At 37.8% G+C, this 19,720-nt stretch overlaps 1 protein-coding gene across 1 annotated transcript in view; it reads right to left on the bottom strand.

Annotated features, from left to right (window-relative positions):
- LOC130550494 (dipeptidyl aminopeptidase-like protein 6) overlaps positions 1-18,708 on the bottom strand; it is a 93,277-nt gene extending 74,569 nt beyond the window's left edge. Inside the window, exon 1 of the mRNA XM_057327977.1 lies at positions 18,298-18,708. Coding sequence (XP_057183960.1) covers positions 18,298-18,354 — 57 coding nt within the window. The 5' untranslated portion in view covers positions 18,355-18,708. The remainder of the gene's footprint in view (positions 1-18,297) is intronic.
- Positions 18,709-19,720: the final 1,012 nt, after the last annotated feature.

The raw sequence follows: 19,720 nt of genomic DNA on the forward strand, positions 1-19,720 counted from the left end.
CGGCCGGTCAGTCTCACGTCTCGCCGATTCCAAGTCGATCTTCTGTTGCCCGTGATGCGGGCAGGAACGTTACAGCCGTCAGTACACTCAAAGCCGCAAGTAAACATGTAAACGTGCGTGCGCACAGCCTGTCTTTCACGGCTCGTTTATACTCGCATGTGGGTCCACCATACTGCGAGTCTCTGCTGACTGACGCACATCTCGACTCTCGTATCCGCTGACTGCACGCGCATGCACACGCATCATGTACTGTACAGACAAAAAGGTGCACTGTAGTTAATCTCTCGCTGCTCCGTCTACATGGGGTATGTATGCTAACAGTGATGCTATTAGCATCATGCTAAACTCTGACACATGCTAAACTCATGTCGAAGTCGTTCACTCTGTGTAAAACAAACGTAAATTCCATTCAACCTGATTGCTTGTCTTACGTTAAAACTGTGGTCATTTCACCTAGGTAAAATGACATTTAACACGACTTCTACTTGTTTTTAAAAATCCAAAATATAAAAAATGAATAAATCAACCAATATATGTGATATATATCTGATTGAGTTCTTTACCAATACAAAAAAACTGCAAACACATATACATCTTTAGAGTAGAATTCACTCATAAAATTTTTAACTTTTTTATTGAAGTTGCAGCAAAAATCAACCCACTTCTTTTAATACTACAGACACAAGATAAAGACAATTTATTTTACATTTCAGAAAAATGAAATAAAGCAATGTTAGTTTCATAAACAGAAACAGACAAGAATAAAGTTGAAGTATTTTATTGTTATCTTAGACTTTTGTGAGATGAGTACAAAAATGAAAAAGGTAAATTAAGTGACATGTTTAGTTATATTTTATTATTTGTACTTCTTTTCAGTCACAGAGTTCTTCAATTTAAGAGTTGTTTGGGAAAGAGAAGATTCTGTAATTTAATGCAGCTTGGAGAACTGCATTTAGGGAAATTTGGGGAAATTGTAATGTTCAATCATTTATGTAATAAAAAAAAAGTGCATTGAAGAAAGGTTAATATGGTTTTATATACAGTATACTGTCAATTATAGTTTGTGGATAGAAAATCGGAATTGGCAGGTTTCACTTATAATAAAATCGGAAACCGGAATCGGCAAAGAAATTTGCAATCGTTGCATCTCTAACACATTATACACACTATATGTCAGATAAGCACATTTCTCTCTCATCTGTCTTTCACTCTTACAGACAGATGCTAGACGCTGGTGGCAGAGATGCTTTTAGCACCCTGTAAACTGCCATGTAAGCTCATCTTCCAAAACCATGCAGACAGATCAATAATTAAAAACAGATAAACATACTTTCCCCCACTGTCTCTTCAATTCATGCTTTATTCTAGTCTGAAAGCATTTCAAAACAAAGGCACATGACAAAACACATTAAAGTTTGGACAGACTGACACATATGAAAGGTTTTTACAGGACAGCAGGAAGTACATTTCAAATCACAACATTAATCCTAGTAACTGCCGCTGATCACAATTGCTTAAATCTCATTTAAACCTGCAGATGTCTTCAAGGGAAAAGGTGTTGTTATAGGTGACATTAACACCTTCACTGAATATGAATATAATAAGTATCATATCAAATTTATGAATTTCCAAAAGCGATGTGTGACTGTGACCACAGCACCAATCTCTGCTTCAGAGAGCGGCACAGCGTTTGAAGTCTGTCACTGAATATTTATTCCTGCCCGTATATAAGCCTCAAATGTGGCGCACAAGTCACAGCCGAGTCAAACTTATGCTCACTACTCAATAGCCTATGTTTTTTTCCCATCAATACAGTCTGGGGAGAGGTGTAAGAGTAAGATCTTCTTTGAGTCTACAGTGTGAGCTCAAAAAGGCAAAAGTTACGGACAGGAGCTTTAGCAATACTGTAATTCACCTATGCCGATGGAATATTAAACTGTGAAAAATATCAGTGCTGTTTATGGCTAGCTAGAGAGTTAACTTAATCATCTTTTAAAACAATGTCAGTATTTGATTATTCTGGATTATAAACATTCATACTAAACTACGGATCTCCAGCCAATGTTTTGGGCCATTTACAGACAGAATGTTGCCAGAATATCGTTTTTCACTGAGCCGGCTCTCTTCCGTCCAAAAACACACCACTATTGTTCTCATTTAAATCCACATTTTGTGTTTTACACCCCTAAGAACTGATTCAACTGAGAATTCAAACATATGTACAGTATTTTCACCCACACTCATCCCACAAAGAAGCTCCTTTAAACACTAGTATTGATTGTGTGAGATATAACAAGAGAAAAGTGAGACATATTTCATGTATTGAAATATAGAATTTGCTTGTTGACAGAGCTCTACGTGCAAAACTTTGCAGAGTTTAAATAAAAATGGGCTCTTCTCTGGTGTGTAATTCTTCAATAGGGACGTAATTGCCTGTAGCTCTGTCAGATGCTAGCTCAATCGTAATTCTGCAGTCGTTGAACTGTATCATTCTGTAATTTTTACCCAGCCATAAAGGTTCCTCTGTACAGTACATCAATAAATGAGAAATAAAAGGCGGAGTGATTATTAACATGAGCGCCTATGGCAGAGAAAAGAGCCATTTTTTCAATTTGCATTTTTAGTAATTCACCTGCATCTGACATCAACCTAAGGAGCTGGATTACAAACTCAAGGGTTCATTACTGTGTAAAATAATAGGAGAGAGAAAGAGTGGGATGACTCCTCCGGCCAGCAACAAAGAGGCAGACTGAGCTCAATTAGAATCATTATTAGTTGTAATGAAGCAACCAAATGCACACTGGAGACAGCGGTCTGGATGAAACAGATCCACAGCAATGACTGCTGAGTCACTGAGAGGTGTAACATGGAATGGCATTTACTTTCTTTGATTGCTGGGCTGTGGCTCAAAGTAAAGATGATTTAAATTGCCTACAAGTGCTCTCAGAAGACATTATCAATTTAGAATAATATATACCACAACTACGCTTAGTGACACATTCCCAGGGTTAATTTATTTGTCTGTCTACACATAAAGAAATTCATGTTTGGTAATGAAACACCATTAAAATGAGTCAGAACACATCTGAGGGCTGTACAGACTCTTTACTGATATGTGCAATTAGAATTTTGACCAATTACATCACTAAAAGACATGCAGCTCAGTATAACACTGAAGGTATAGAAAGTGACTACCAAACTGTTCATGTTTATGTAACAGAATAATAATTATGTTTAATATAATATACATTTAAGGGTTTAAAGTTTGCTAAATGTTAAAAATGTTATTTAACAACAATTTATTATTTCTCCTTTTATGTTAATATTTATTTTATGTAAGTACATTTATAATCATTTTAAACACATTTAATACATTTTTATCTTTATTTAAGCACATAGTTATCTTTGTATGTTATAACAAGAGCTGAGATGATAGAGCTGGATAAAGAAGGACGCGGTCACCTGACACGTCTTCACCACAAAATTTCAAATGCTATTAGATTATTAATGATAATCTTAAACTATAATTTACCTTATTAGTAAATTTATTTATTTTATTTAGCCTTGTTGTGCAAGCTCTCTGGAGCTTGTGCAGAGGCAGCAGCTTTTGCCAGAGGGGAACTGGAATCTCCTGGTTGGGCCTGGGTTCTCCTGAGGTTTTTTTTCTCGATTAGAGTTTTGGGTTCCTCGCCACCGTTTGTATACTGTATTTTGCACCATTTGCCTGGCCGGGGGGGCTGCTTTAGAATTTTAAAGTTTTACTTAATTAATATTGCATATAGGAATTTATAGTCTGTTATATTTGACCTGTGCTTCTCTCTCCTTTATCTTAAATGTGTGCTCTCACTGAGCGTGTGTGTGTGTGCGTGCGTATCTGTGTGTGTGTGCGTACTTGTCTGTGTACGTGTGTGTGTACGTGCGCTCTGTGTGTGTGTCTATGTCTATGTGTGTTAGTACGTGTGCATATTGTGTGTGTGGAGTGTTTTGTATGTGGGTATGTCTGTCTTCTGTGTTTTCAATTTTTTCTTGTTTTTGCAGGTACAACTTTAATTGTTTTGCTTATAGTCTATATGTCTTACGTACAGCTGCTTTGTAACAATGAAAATTGTAAAAAGCGCTATATAAATAAATTTGAGTTGAGTTGAGTTTGTAGGGTTCATATAATTTCCATATGTGTATATAAAAAGGTTACACATATTTTTAAGGAAGTTACTGACTCTTATCTGAATTCTTGTGAAAACCTGAAAGTTTTCACACTCTGCTCATACATAGAGAGCAGAGAAAGCAATGCTTTTCATAGAAGAATTGAAAGCAGTGGGAAGTTTCACATAGCATCACACAGCCAAGCGCTGCCTGCCAAGGTAGAAGTTTGATGTGGATTCAATGCAGAGGCGGTGGATGGGCCAATGGGCCCCACTTCAACAGAGAGGAAGCTGACAACCGGGGGAAAACAAACTTACAGCTATAGCTACAAAAGAGGGATGTTAAATAACATCATATTTGTTTTATCCTCTTATTTTATACTGTTTGTCATGATCACTTGGGAACTTCTTAGAATTACTGGTGTCATAGTCCAAAACATTTGACTTACAAATGCTGACCTAAAATCTTTATAATGTTCCTTATTTTTAAAATACCATCAACAAGAAGCAAATGTAAAAAATCTAGTTAACATATTTCAGGTATGTTTTCTGCTATTTTTTACTACATTTGGAAAATGCTTGAGGGGGGCTTTCATTAAAATGCTTGAACATTTTGGAATGGATTTTATAAAAAACATAATTATTTTGTGTCATTTTTAACAATAGAAAAATGTTCTACAGTTCAGTGTGAGCTTCACATATGACATAGAGTCCTTTAACACACAGAAACAGTGAGCGCTTTTCCACCATCATGCCGAACCATTCTCGTTGCTTAATGCGGGGCTGTTAACGGAAGTCTTCAGAATGTAAACCAAAACGCATTACTTGCTGCCCTAAAGCAAGAAACTGAGTTACGATTACACTTTTTTTATTTTTCTTGGTACCCTCCAGCTCCCTCTGTTAACAGCTAAGTTAACTTCCTACCCTTGTTCAATAACGCACTATTTTGGCTATGGAGAGAAACTGGTATCTAGGCAACCGATGAGTGACCAATCCTGAGTCGTCACGACACTACACACATTCTATCAGCACGATTCAGCACAGTTTGACCGTTTCAGACCGTGCTTAGAATGGTTTGGCACGATGGTGGTAAAGTGCATAGTGAGTTCAAGCTATGTTTTCTAATAATGTCACAATTTTAACTTGATCAATTGTGCAGTCTCAATGGAAATCATAGAAAATCTTGTAATTTTTATGTACTTTAGAGTCCCAACCCAAAATCTTATTGTACAGTAATATTATTGTTTTTTAATCCTACAGTGTTTCTCCAGTCTGTAACTGTTCATTTGCATATTAGAGAAACAGCTGAAAAAATGTTGATTTATATTTTTCTGCTGCAGATTTTCAGGTTTTACAGTTCATTTAATATCGTTTAATATTCTAGTAATTAGTATTTTCTCTGAGACATTTTGAGTGTGAATGTCATATCAGTAACACTGGATTCCCTATATCATGAATATTTGATCCATAGTATATTGCTTAGCCCAAAGTAAGAATAGGAAAGATATAATAATTTTTTTGCAAATGTACCAAAGCCTTATATTTGACCAATTAATTAATTCTGTATCTGACACTTCAACATGAGACTGAACTCCTTCAGAGTGATGCTGTGAGAGCAGACAGATCGTTTAATACCCAAAATATGATCAGCAGGCCCTCTTTTGTTTAACACAAATCACATGAGAATGAGCGCCAAATACCAGCAAAGTCATGGCTGTTATTTATAAGGACACCCATGAGACTAGGTTGTCATTTATCCTGAATCACAAAGCCTTTTTGTGTTACAAGTTGAGAAACAACCATCCATATAGGAGTCTGATTAGAACAGAAAAACTGGCCAATTTGGGTAGTACAAAACAAACATGTTAATTTACAGTAACAACAACACTTTCAAGTGCCTGATTCCTATATACATTTCCCAAATTATAAAACAATCAATAGTTCTTACTGTGTTTATTTATTCCTGGTTTGCTGTGGAAAATTCATTTCTACGGTGGGAAAAATCAATTACGTTTTTGAATGGCTCTGTCCCTCGGTCATTTTTAAAGATATAGCTCCTTACCTTACAACATTATTACTATAGTACAATTAGGCTACATCTCTCATTTAAGCGTGATAAAAAGGTGATACTTCCAAGTTTCAAAAAAATCTGCTGATCCTGCAGATAAGCCAGGCTCTTGCTCCACGTTCACTTTGAATTGCTCATGCATCAGTCAGGAACACAGTGAAACGGACAAATACAATCGAAGCATCTGACCCGACTGTTGTATAATAACCGTATAATATGCACCATGCAACTGCAGATCAATTCAATTTTGTGTGGATGCAGCAAGATGCTTTGATCATCACAAACCCTAATGAATCATTTCACACAAATAATCAAAGTGGTCTTCATGAGGAAAGAGACCAAGCTGACAAAATGCCAACATGTTATGTCTAATAGGTTTCCCATCATTCTCACACTCTCTAAGGTCCATATCAAATAAAATATTTTTCTTTTTCACTCAAATTTTAATCTGTGTAATGGAATGGAAATTCGTCTCAACGAATGGACAGCTTGTTGAATGCATCCCTTCAGGATCAAACTTGATGAATGGCCCACATTTATTTACAAAAAAAATATCTTTGCCTAAAAAGAATGAAAAATTACAGCTATGGCACCATAAAAGTCCAAAACCTCAAAACATATTCTAGGTTTAGAATACAGAATCAAAAAACAGAATCCTTTCAAGACAAACACTGTTTCATAAATGAATATCACTTCACCATTCCTAATGATACACTCTTAATGAAGCTATAGTCTTCAATAAATCACACCCAGGGCTTCTGTTATGAGTGCAAGCACAAATACTCAGATTCTTTCAACATTATACTACCTTTGCCCGCAAATCTGAGACTAGACTCCACATACACACACACAGCTATCAGAAATGTAAGAAAACTGTGGCATTTGACAGCCAGCAGGGACATGAAATGAGCAAAATGTGGATGTGTTTGTGTAGCGTGGGTCATGAAATCCATCTTTTATCTGATCTAAGCTTTGCCACAACACTGTCCGGTGAAAAATAGTTGCTTTTGGGCAGGGGGCAATGATGGCCAGATTTCCATCAGTGCAGAAGCCAAAGGCACTTTTTTCACAGGAGAAACATTTCCTCATAACAATGTGCCGGACAATGTGAAAAAATTGGATACTCTCTTAACCTTGATCTAAAAAGATCCTGAAATCCTGATTCTCCACAGAAAGAAGCACAATGGAATTTTACGCTACTGTTCAGGGTTTAGGGTCACTTGACTAAAATGTTTCTTATGACCTTTTAATCTGAAGGCGTAAGCCAAAATGTTGGAAAATCTTTTCTTTCATCGGAAAATATGACTTTAACAAGCATGTGTGCTCACTGCTGGTTCTGGAGATTTACCTTCCTGTAGGACTGCAACAACTAATCGATAAAATCGATAATAATCGATATTCGTTGACAACGAATTTCATTATCGATTAGTTGGTCTGTGACGTCACTTGCGAGCTGCGCAGTTATAAATCAAGCGCATCTTCTTCCCTTTTAAAATTACCGTTTTAGATGTGTCTCTCCGTGCAGCATGAGCTGCGCAGTTTTACGCAGTGGTCTTCACTTGGTGTTGCACTGTTTCCTGCTTCCTGTTTCCTGCATCGCTGCCGGCAGCTTGTTTGTATCAGTGCGCTTACCACTTCGCTCTAATATTAGTGTATTTTATTATCGTTAATTATTATTGTCGTTGCTAACTTATCCTGATATCTCAATAACCCTGTTCCTGTTATTTACTTGGAAGAGTCTAAACCAAAAGTGATAGTTAACTTAACGCCGTTAGCATAGCAATAGCGTGTTAGCTTGCTTTCTGTTCACACTGTGGAATATCATCTTGCCTCTGGTTTGTCTTGTGTGCTAACTGTTTCTCTTTTTAAGCGAGTATACTACGATCCATCGAGCAACCTTGGTAAGTTGGAATTGCACTTCAAATCCGGTGAGTTATGGCTTCTATTCCTATTATTGTTACTTGCACCTCATGTCATATGTTTAGCTTAGCCTTCTCTGTCAGCTGCGAGGGCTTTATATGCGATAAATGCAGGGAAATAGTTAGGCTGACAGAGAAGATCTTAGAATTAGAGTCTCGCATCCAATCTTTATCTGAGGATAGTAAGAGTTTAACGACGATAGAAAACACTTTGGATGCGAGCAACATTAGCGCACACAGCTCGGTTCCGGTTGAAAATTCCCCGCAGCTGGGAAACTTCGTGACTGTGAGACGGCGTAGTCGCAGGACAAAACATCACTCGACCGTTCCGATTACAGTCTCGAACAGGTTTGCCCCGCTCAGTGACGCACCGACTGAGAAACCTGCTGAAAGTGCCCTAGTTATCGGTGATTCTATTGTTCGGAACGTTAACATAGAGGCACCAGCCACCATAGTCAAATGTTTACCGGGAGCCAGAGCGCCTGACATCAAGTCAAATTTAAATGTGCTGGCTAAGGCTAATCGTAAATTCAGTAAGATTGTCATTCACGTCGGCACAAATGATGTTCGACTCCGTCAATCGGAGATCACAAAAGATAACATTAAAGAGGTGTGTGAGCTCGCAAGCATGATGTCAGACACTGTAATATTCTCTGGCCCCCTCACTGCTTATCGTGGTGATGAGATTTATAGCAGATTATCATCACTAAATGGCTGGTTGTCTGAGTGGTGCCTGCAGAATGATATAGTTTTTATAAATAACTGGAAGAGTTTTGAGGGCAGACCTGACCTGTTGAAACGAGATGGTCTCCATCCCTCCTGGGCTGGGACTTCCATCCTGTCTAGAAATATGGCAAAAAGTCTTAATGCTAATGCTAAAACTTGACTCGCTGGGGCCCAGGTCAGGGAGCAGACAGTATGGCTTAACCAACTGTCTGCTTGCCGTCTCACGTCGCAGAATACACAAAATGTACAACATGTAGTAATCCGTTCTCCCAAACATCACAAAATAGAGACTGTGTCTGTCCCCCGGATTAGCAAACATAAAATAATGCGTAAACCTCTTGAAAGTAATTTAATAAACGTTAAACAAACTAAACATGAACAAAATACAGATAATCAACTGTTACGACTCGGATTGCTAAATATTAGATCTCTCTCTAATAAAGCACTTTTTGTTAACGATATGATAACAGATCATAAAATAGACATGCTCTGTTTGACAGAAACATGGCTAAAACCAGATGATTATATTGCTTTAAATGAATCTGTCCCCCAAGATTATTATTATAAACACGAGCCTCGTCTAAAAGGCAGAGGGGGAGGTGTCGCAGCACTTTACAATAACTCTCTTAGCATTTCCCAGAAGTCGAACTCTAAATATAATTCTTTTGAAGTCATGGTTCTTCATGTTTCAACACCTAATACTAAAGATAAAACTCTTTTTAAATTGATTCTAGCTATTGTATATAGGCCTCCAGGGCACCACACAGATTTTATTAAAGAATTTGGTGGGTTCTTATCAGAACTAGTACTGGCCGCAGATAGACTCCTTGTCGTTGGTGACTTTAACATCCACGTAGATAACGTTACAGATGCCTTAGGAATGGCTTTCAAAGACACTCTTAACTCCATGGGCATTAGTCAACATGTGTCAGGACCCACTCACCTTCGTAATCATACTTTAGATTTAATACTGTCTTACGGTATAAATGTGGACGACGTTAAAATCCTTCAGCAGAGTGAAGACATTTCGGATCATTATCTGGTATTATGTTTGCTTCACTGGCCTACGGCTGCAAATAAAACTCATTGTTACAAATATGGTAGAACAATAACTTCAACTACCAAAGATGCGTTTCTCGATAATCTGCCCGAATTGTCTCAAATCATGAGAAATAACGTTGAAGATCTTGACATTACCACTGAAAATTTTAATTCCACCTTCTCGGTAACGCTAGACAAAGTTGCTCCACTACGTTTAAAGAAGATTAAAAATGGCAGCCCCACACCGTGGTATAATGAACACACTCAGGCTCTAAAGAAAGCGGCCCGAAAAATGGAGCGCAACTTTAAGAAAACTAAATTAGAGGTATTTCGTACAGCATGGAAGGATAGTATTCGAAAATACAGGAAAGCCCTAATAACTTCTAGATCCGCCTACTTTTCATCACTAATAGAAGAAAACCAGCACAACCCTAGGTTTTTATTTAACACGGTGGCTAAATTAACAAAAAATAAATCGTCAGTGACTTCTGATCCTGTATATCAGCATAGCAGTGATGAATTTATGAACTACTTCACATATAAAATCCAAGATATTAGAGAAAAAATTATAACAATGCAATCAGAAGTGAAACCCGCTGAACAAACTAACTACAGCGCCCTTAAGGAGAAAATGCAATTATTTTATACCGTAGATCAAGATGAGCTGTCTAAAATTATTAGATCATCTAAATCAACAACATGCATACTAGACCCTATACCTACAAATCTACTGAAAGAGATGCTCCCAGAAATTATAGATCCTCTTCTTGGTATTATTAACTCATCTCTGACATTAGGACATGTGCCTAAAGCATATAAGGTGGCTGTTATAAGGCCCCTTGTCAAAAAACCCCAACTCGACCCTAGAGAACTAAGGAACTACAGGCCTATATCGAATCTACCTTTCATATCTAAAGTTCTGGAAAAAGTAGTTTCAACTCAATTATGCTCCTTCCTCCAAAGGAATGACATCAATGAAGAATTCCAGTCTGGATTTAGAGCATGTCACAGTACAGAGACTGCTTTGATCAGAGTTACAAATGATCTGCTATTGGCGTCTGACCGAGGTTGTATCTCGTTATTGGTGCTGCTAGACCTTAGTGCTGCATTCGATACCATTGACCACAGCACACTCCTACATAGACTCGAAAATTATGTTGGGTTATGTTGGGAAAATTATGCGCAGTTTTAAAGTCAGACGTGTCTCTCCGTGCAGCGCGAGGTACGCAGTTTTAAAGTCACACGTGTCTCTCAGTGGATGCGTCTCTCCGTGCGGCACAAGTTGTGCTGTTTTAAAGTCAGACGTGTCTCTCCGTGCAGCGCGAGGTGCGCAGTTTTAAAGTCAGATGTGGTTCTCCGTGGATGCGTCTCTTCGTGCAGCGCCAGATGCGCAGTTTAAAAGTCACACGTGTCTCTCGGTGCTGCGCGAGGTGCGCAGTTTTAAAGTCAGACGTGTCTCTCCGTGCAGCGCGAGGTACGCAGTTTTAAAGTCACACGTGTCTCTCAGTGGATGCGTCTCTCCGTGCGGCACAAGTTGTGCTGTTTTAAAGTCAGACGTGTCTCTCCGTGCAGCGCGAGGTGCGCAGTTTTAAAGTCAGATGTGTTTTGCATGCATCTCTTCAAGCTGCGCAGTTGTAAAGTTTAAAGGGGAGAGGTGTTTTAAATGACAAAATTAAAGATTATATTAATAAAACCCAATTTGTGGCGTTTGCACTTTGCAAAGTACATATTAGGCTAAATACCCTGATTTGGTGGTTTATTTAGTTCAGAGTTGGGTAACGAAGTACATTTACTTGAGAACTGTACTTAAGTACACTTTTTGAGTATTTGTACTTAAGTATTACTTTTTCTGTTTACTTTTTACTGTACTTCACTACATCTGAATGACAAATATCTCACTTTTCATGGCACAAAAAAATGATTTCCTTGGCTGACCCTCCCCTCGCTCCCACGTTTGGGAGAGACTATTGTCAGTTGCTTCTAATATGACACACCTGAAACAACTCACCAGGTGTATTAATTATGGAGACATTCACAAGATTTTGGGAGAAGGCTAATGAGTTCAGTTGTGTATACTTTTCCCATATCTGATTTACTTACTATAAGCAAAAGATGTAATTACATTTTTATCCGATTAATAGAAAAAATAATCGACCAACTAATCGATTATCAAAATAATCATTAGTTGCAGCCCTACTTTCCTGCAGATTTAATCAGATCAGTTAATGAGGATCAACATTTTTACTGTTCTCTGCACTTATAATCTATAGGGAATGTTGCATATAATGTCGCTCTGAGTGATGGGGATGTGATCAAGTTTATCAACATATGGGATCTCATATTAAACATTGCTCTGAAGGATGGGAGCTGCCCCAGGAGAGAGGGAACCTGTGGCCCGGCTAACACACGTGCCACTGTCTGTTCCGTCTGTTCTCCAAAAAACAGTTTGACAGCAACAGAGCTTGAAAACCCTGAATCATGCATACAGTATGTGTCATTCAACACCATCAACCCCAGTTTATTCTGACAACAGCCAAAGCAGTAATACATTTCAAACACGCAGTAAGGACATCCTAGCATCATACCCAAGAAGGCCTCATTAAAATATAGGACTGACAAATATCTGCGATCATAAACAAAGGTCTGTCATGAAAAGATGCACTCTCTGGCTTTTATGAAATCCAATTATCCAATTATGCCCTTGAGGGAAGCTGGCATTATGAAATAAATGTCATTTAAATGAATCCACAACTTGTGGATATCTAAACAGCCTGTGGATTGTTGTTACTTAAAATACGCTCACATATTCAAAATATTGTGTTGACATTTCAGCAGCCAGTGGCACATGACAAAGCCACATTAATTACATGCAGTACTTCCTAATCGGTGGCCCCTGGCTTGTGGCCTTAAAGGAACACACTCTAAAGAGGGAACATCACTCTACTTTTCACAACTTAAATGTACCATAGGGTTTGTAATTGTTCAACCATGTCATTTTTTTTTAAATAAAGCCATTAATAGCAGGTAAGACCATACTGTAGATCTTACTCCTCAGCAGCATACTTAGACCAATGTATTGTATTTTTTATAATAAATAGTAGCCTAATGATTATACAAATGATTAATCCCTACACTGCCATACACTCTTAAAAACAAAGGTGCTTAAAAGGTTCTTCACAGCGATGCCATAGAAGAACCATTTTTGGTTCTACAAAGAACCATCTCTTTCTTACATTTTTATAATCTGAACAACCTTTTTCGCCACAAAGAACCTTTTGTTAAACAGAAAGGTTCTTCGGATGTTAAAGGTTCTTTTGGTTCTTTATGGAACCAAAAGGTTTTTCTATGGCATCGAAGAATCTTTTGAAGCACCTTTGTTTTTAAGAGTGTAGTTGTAGAGTTGTACAAATGTATATTTTCCTCTAATTCCAGATTATTGATTAAAAATTGCACAAATAGTTGTCTAAACATACAGCAGGAGCTATTACTGTAGTAAGGGGGGTCATGGTATTGCAAATTTATGCTGGTGCATGGCACAATGCAGGCCTTGACATTAAGCATGTCAAGTTGTTCAGCACATGCAAGTTACCCTAGGCCTTGTACACGCTAATACAGTATGTTTTTATTCGAAAATGCATCTTTTCCGACCACACTGAGACAGTGTTTTGGTCAATGAAAACAAGCTTTTTGTAAAAGTTCTCCAAAGTAGAAAAATTGGTGATTGTTTAATCTGTGATTGTTGAATAGACATGTTTTAAAGACTGCACAGCAAGATATTTTAGAGCTGGTAATCTATAAAGGTGTATATTCACTAAACAAATCTCCATGAGTGTGGCATGGAAATGGCCATACCATACTATACCATACAGTATTCTACTGTATAGTACAAAGTACTTCTTCTGAAGAAGTAAATGTTTTGCTTTTACTTGAAAGACCTGTTGTGTGATGCTCCTCGGCTACTAAGTATCTAGGCATCTAGGCAAGCTTGTGTTTGCAATTCAAATAAAAAGACATAGGGTGGGTTGCACCAACAAGGATTGAAGTAAACTAATCTAGGTTTTGTTGATCCTAGTTTTAATTTAATTCAAATTGCGTTGCACCACTTAATTTTAAACAGAGATTAACAAATCGTGGATTACAACTTTAACCTGTAATTTAAACCATCATATGCGGTTAATTTTGTCCGCCATGCTGGATTTGCCGGTGTATCTAAACAGCAACAGTGTTTCACTGTCATGTAAAAAGGAAATAAACCGCTCGTGCATGTAAAAGAAACGTAATTTTGCTATTTAAAACTTCTCTCTGGATAATTCGTTGATCAGTCTGATCATCCATAAACACATTTCACAATCCTTGAGCGCCATGACAGTGTACGGATATGACAGTTGAGCCGCATCATTATCCTGCAGCTCGCGACTGGAGAAGACAATAAGAGAGAAGAGCGCTGTACGGAAATGACAGCCCCGGTAGGCGATTGTGTTTCCGGGGGTCGTCCTCGGTTGTGTTCTGGGGCTGTTTGCGGCAGCACTGCCGGCTGAGGTGCGCCTGTTCGGGATCGGACCGGACCACGATTTAGACAGGGCGCCCACAATACTGGTGTCCCTGGTCACTGGTGCCACTAAAATAACCACTCTTCTCAGGATGTCTGTCTTTTCCCGTTTAATCACAGACGTTGTGCTTGTATGTATTGCATAAGAAAGCACGGCATCTTGAACTTGACGCTTCACAGCCGGCCACCCAGTTTATCAAACCACCGTGCCCTCACTCGTGCTGAGGTGTTTTATTTATTTCCATTTTATTTACAATAAATACATCACTGAAGCATGACATGACGCTTATGTGTCTGTTTCTGATCATTTTCCTGCACATTTTATTATAAATGTGTTTTTTTTTTTTTTAAACCTCCTCAGTATCTGGTTTAAAGTTAATCCCACTGAGAGATAAATCAGAGTTTAAAATAATGGAGCAACAGAATTAAAATTAATCTAGATTTACTGCAAAATTAAAACCTTGATCAAATGATATCTTAAATATAAACCTGATTATTTTTAAACAAGGTTTACAGTTTGGTGCAACGGAATTATTAAATAAACCTTGATTTAATCTAGATTTAAAACTAATCCTTGTTGGTTCAACCCACCCTTAAACTCTACTGACTTAAACCCTTCTGGACACCAGCATCATTCCTTTATGCTTATAAACTAAACTAATAAAGACATTTTGCAAAGATTTAGAAAGATCCCTTTGCCATCTCAAAGAGAAGCTCTATTAAGATCTTTTTTCAGTTTTACCATTTTCCATTTGCACCACACCACTGGCAGTAGGCATATGTCTCACGAGTGATGGTGATTTTGAGCTATAGTGTGTCAGGGACTCCTCATGCTTTGTGTGTAAGAATCTACATTGTGGAACCTGTGCACATATAAATGTATATTATATGTGTTTTTGTGTTAACGTGTAGTGTTATTATAGGGTCTGTTATTGCTTTGCTCTGCAGCAGAAGTGTGTGCCTGTTCTCAGCCTATAGATCACTGCAATCTGGCACAGAACACTGGATAATTGCATCCATCATTTGAATTACACTTCTGCAGATGTGTGAATTTCTATATTTGTTTGTGTTCACATGGAGAGCCTCTGTTAGTGCATTCTTTGCAGGTGTATCACAAGGATTACATAATATATTTATTATTAGAAAAGTTAAATTAAATACATTTTTTATTATCTCTTTGAATTTTTTGCCTTCCTTTCCTACACATCTGGTCAAAATTATGTTATAGAAGTGAGTTGCTCATGACGTCAAGCAGCTGCACTGTCATATAGATATGCCTACACTACTGTATTATTGGGAAATCATGTGATTTGATAGGACCAACCATTGCCCATACATTTATCATTTTAATATCTGACTTTACAGCCTTACAATGAAAACATGCATAATGGTCATTTAGTCACAGTCGTGTTTCTGTATATTGTAATTATAGAAATTTAAATCAGACAAGCCTGCAGTCAAGTCAACTACACATATTTATATCAAACATAAAATTATTTGCCTCCTTGCAATGACAGAAGGTTGAGCAGAGTTAAACTACATGCAAATGTCAATAAGACAACAGGTTAACAGCAAGATTTATTCCTGCTAATACATTCTTACTAGTAGATTTCTACTAATTTCTGCTTTTTACAAGACTGGAGTTGGCTCTTGGATTTTACAGTAAGTCTTCACAATTTTATGTTAAAACCTTAACCTACTTAGCACTACCTAGAGGCGCATGACTGAAAATAATATTTCAAAAGTAATGATACCAGATTATTTCCTTAGAAAAAAAGGTTTTGAGTTTGCAATAATAGCTGGGAATGATCACCACGACAAGTGTTGGGCTTTAACAAAAACTTGAAAACAAACTCAGCATAGAGAGAGAAAAGTATGCGTTCTGTAGCTGGAAAATTATCATTATTTTGAGTTTATTTCCGTCAAAGGCAAGAACATTGTTGTGCATTGTCAGTCATGTGGAGGTAATCAAAACCCTCTCTCCCGCGAATAACTTTCCCTTCTCGAGAAATTAACGTTACCAGGCACGGAGAGCAATGAGTCAACTTCTACTGTCGAGTGCCAGGCTGGTTTTAGCAAACATGTTATGTTTTGTCAGACAAGTTTTTGCTGCTCTAATGCTGTTACATTTTTAATATGACGAAGAAATCATCATAGAAATATGCAGAAGCACTAGTTAAAAGATAAACAAGTTATAAGAAACTAAGGAGAGACTTTTTACATTATGGAGTATGCAGGTTTAGAAATACTACAGTTAACATATGAAAATGTTTTAAGGTAAAATGTCACAGAGTTTAATTATTATTATTATTATTTATGACAGGCTTTATTATGGAATAAGCAAAGAATTTGTTAAAATAAGAAAAGTCAGGCTTAATTTAGTTTGTTGCGAGATAGAGTATGCACTTCCCAATAAAGTTTAGCCATGAGAAGGCTAAAGAGGTTATTTTGTTTTTTGAGGGGGGTAGTAATGTAACTTATCACTTTGAAATAAAGTAATCAGACCAGTAACTTGATTACTTTTAAAAGGAGTAATCAGTAATTTAATTACATTTCCAGAGTAACTTGCCCAACACTGACCCTGACACCACCCTTTAATTATTCTCAACCCAATATAATTTATGCCTCGAATATGTCACTGTCTAGTTTTCAAGCCATAATGTTGCAAGTGTCAATTTATGCAAGTAGCTAAAATGGGTAAGTGACGGCTCTGTCAATTGTCCCTGTGGTTGTGCTCTGCAGCAGCTAGGTGACCTCCCACCACTTAATCGCTGTCAGAGTAAACACCCATTTACTCTGAGAACAAAGAAAAGACATTACTGTGTCAGCATGTTAAAGCAATGTATGTGGGCATGCTCAAATACGTCCTATAAAGCCTTAGTAATGAATATTTAAAGATTTGGCAGAATTGTGTAGGGCTGCTGTATCACCCTCTCTTTCCTCCTCTGTCACGCAACAGAACAGCTCCACAGAGTCTCACAAAAACGTAATGCTGCATGTTAATGTATCCTCTTGTAAATCTTTCCTCTTGAAGTGATTATTGCATTTAGATGTGGAGTGAACAGAAGGTCTGTGCTTTTCACTGCCAAAGTTTGCCTACACTTGACGTGTTCACCTGCCCTCTCGCTGCTGTCTCTTGTTGGAGCACCCACCTTTCACATTGCTTTTTTTGGACTTCACTTTGTTCCTGTCAGTATTGCCCGTGGCTGTTTCTGTACCTACTTCCAATGTTCCTCTCCATTGAAATCAAGGACAGAGATTTCACAGTAGCCTTGGTCAAGTCAGTCGAGAGATGTAAGGTGATTTACACTTTCTTGTTCACAAGGGCAAAGAAAGAGTTAACCATTGCCAGGAATATACCTAATGTGTTTGGCAATTTTGATAATAAATACAGTTATACAGTTGGTCAATTAAAATATTATTATTATTATATGTAAATTGTTTCATATGACAAGAAGTTCTGAAACAATAATAACAAAATAAGTCATTTTTTATATGAAAACGAATGCTAATTTATCATCTAACAAATATTGTTAACAAATATTGCAAACAATTGTGGCTATTTCTAAATATAAAAAACAGCTTTAATTATTCGTGAATTTATGGCTGGTAGATAACTTTCAATGACTATTAAGTGCACTTAATCATCACTGATAAGACAAATATCAGTGATTAATTACAAGTATTGTGGCCTTATTGCTGGTGTTTATAAATACATTTCAGAAATGCGACATTTAAAGTGCTTTTGTGTCAGTTTTATAAACAATTGAGTTAATTTAAAGTATTTATCAATAACTAATGTACATGTTTATTTTGTTATGTGTTGATTTAAAAAAGAAATGACTCCAGTACCTGTTCCTGCTGATGAGCTGATTTGGTCGATATATTTGACTCCTTTGCTGTGGTCATGATGACAAATTACCACATACAGCAATAGACGTTCAGTTTGTGAAGAGACTGATGGTGAGACACGCAGAAGAGAAGATGCTGAGGGGGAAACGGCAGAAATGCGGCAAAATCCCAGTGAGAGGCGAGATTTAATCTTTTTGAGTCGATCTTCAGAGGATTAATGCGCCTCCGCTGCTAAATTACAGAGAGAGAAACGGTCGCGGAGAAACACCGATCATAGCCCGCTAAACACCACCGGTCGACTGCGAGACTAGTGCTGGTGAGCTTTTCTTATCCTCCTTCACGCGCTTGCCGCCTTTTCCATCCCCGCCTGCGAGAACCACGCGCACACGCGCGCGCTAGCCGCCTTTTCACCCTCTGCCTCACGCACACAAAACAGAAAAGACTGCAAGTGTGTGCGCGCTCTTGATCATATACTAATGATAACTGTTAATGTGTACACAAACTTTTTTAGGACACAAGTTTAAAAATTGTTATTAAAAAGGCTTTTAACCATTGCATAAATGTCACTGCATTGGCTTCAGGTCTTGGAAATCCTTGTGTAAATATCATATAGCCACTTTCCACTTATGGAAATTAACCACGGCGATAATACTGTATGATAAAAAAAAGTGTGAAGTAAAACAATGGTTAATTAATAGTTAAGTTCCTGTTGTGAAAATGGTTAGCCTATACTCTAAAGCAGGGGTCACAAACTAGCGGACTCCGGTCCGGACCTCAAAGCCTTTTGACATAATAAATCAATGAACGCCTAACATTATTTTCTAATGCAATCAAATTTATACCAGGCACATCAAGGTCCACTCAGTAGCAGTTTGGGTCCTACGGCGCCACACAGGGGTGTCCAGTGTCAGTCCTAGAGGGCCACTGTCCTGCAGAGTTTAGCTCCAACTTGGCTCAACACACCTGTTTGGAAGTTTGTAGTCTGCTTTGTGAGACCTTGATTAGCTGTTCAGGTGTGTTTGATTAGGGTTGAAGCTAAACTTTGCAGGACACTGGCCCTCCATGACTTTGGACACCAGTACGTTCAGATGTCGACGTCGTTGAGTGAAGAGAGCCGAGACAGATCGCTGCACAGCGCGCAGACAGATGTAACTGTCAGTGACTGAAAAACAATGTCCTTTTCAAAAGTTAGAAAAGTTGACGCTGAAAACCATGTTTTCCGAGATGAATGGGTCGAGAGATTTGCATTTATTCTTCCTGCATCAAGATGCATGAGACCAGTTTGTCTCATTTGCTTGGAGTCTGTTGCGGTTGTCAAAAGTGGAAACCTTAAACGGCATTATGAAATTAGACAAAGACACTTTGAAGAAATTTACCCGCAGCAGTCCGAGGTAAGGACACGGAAAATATATTAGCTCAAAGC

The sequence above is a fragment of the Triplophysa rosa genome, unplaced genomic scaffold (genome assembly GCF_024868665.1).
Source record: "Triplophysa rosa unplaced genomic scaffold, Trosa_1v2 scaffold349_ERROPOS124516, whole genome shotgun sequence".
Classification (NCBI taxonomy): Eukaryota; Metazoa; Chordata; class Actinopteri; order Cypriniformes; family Nemacheilidae; genus Triplophysa; species Triplophysa rosa.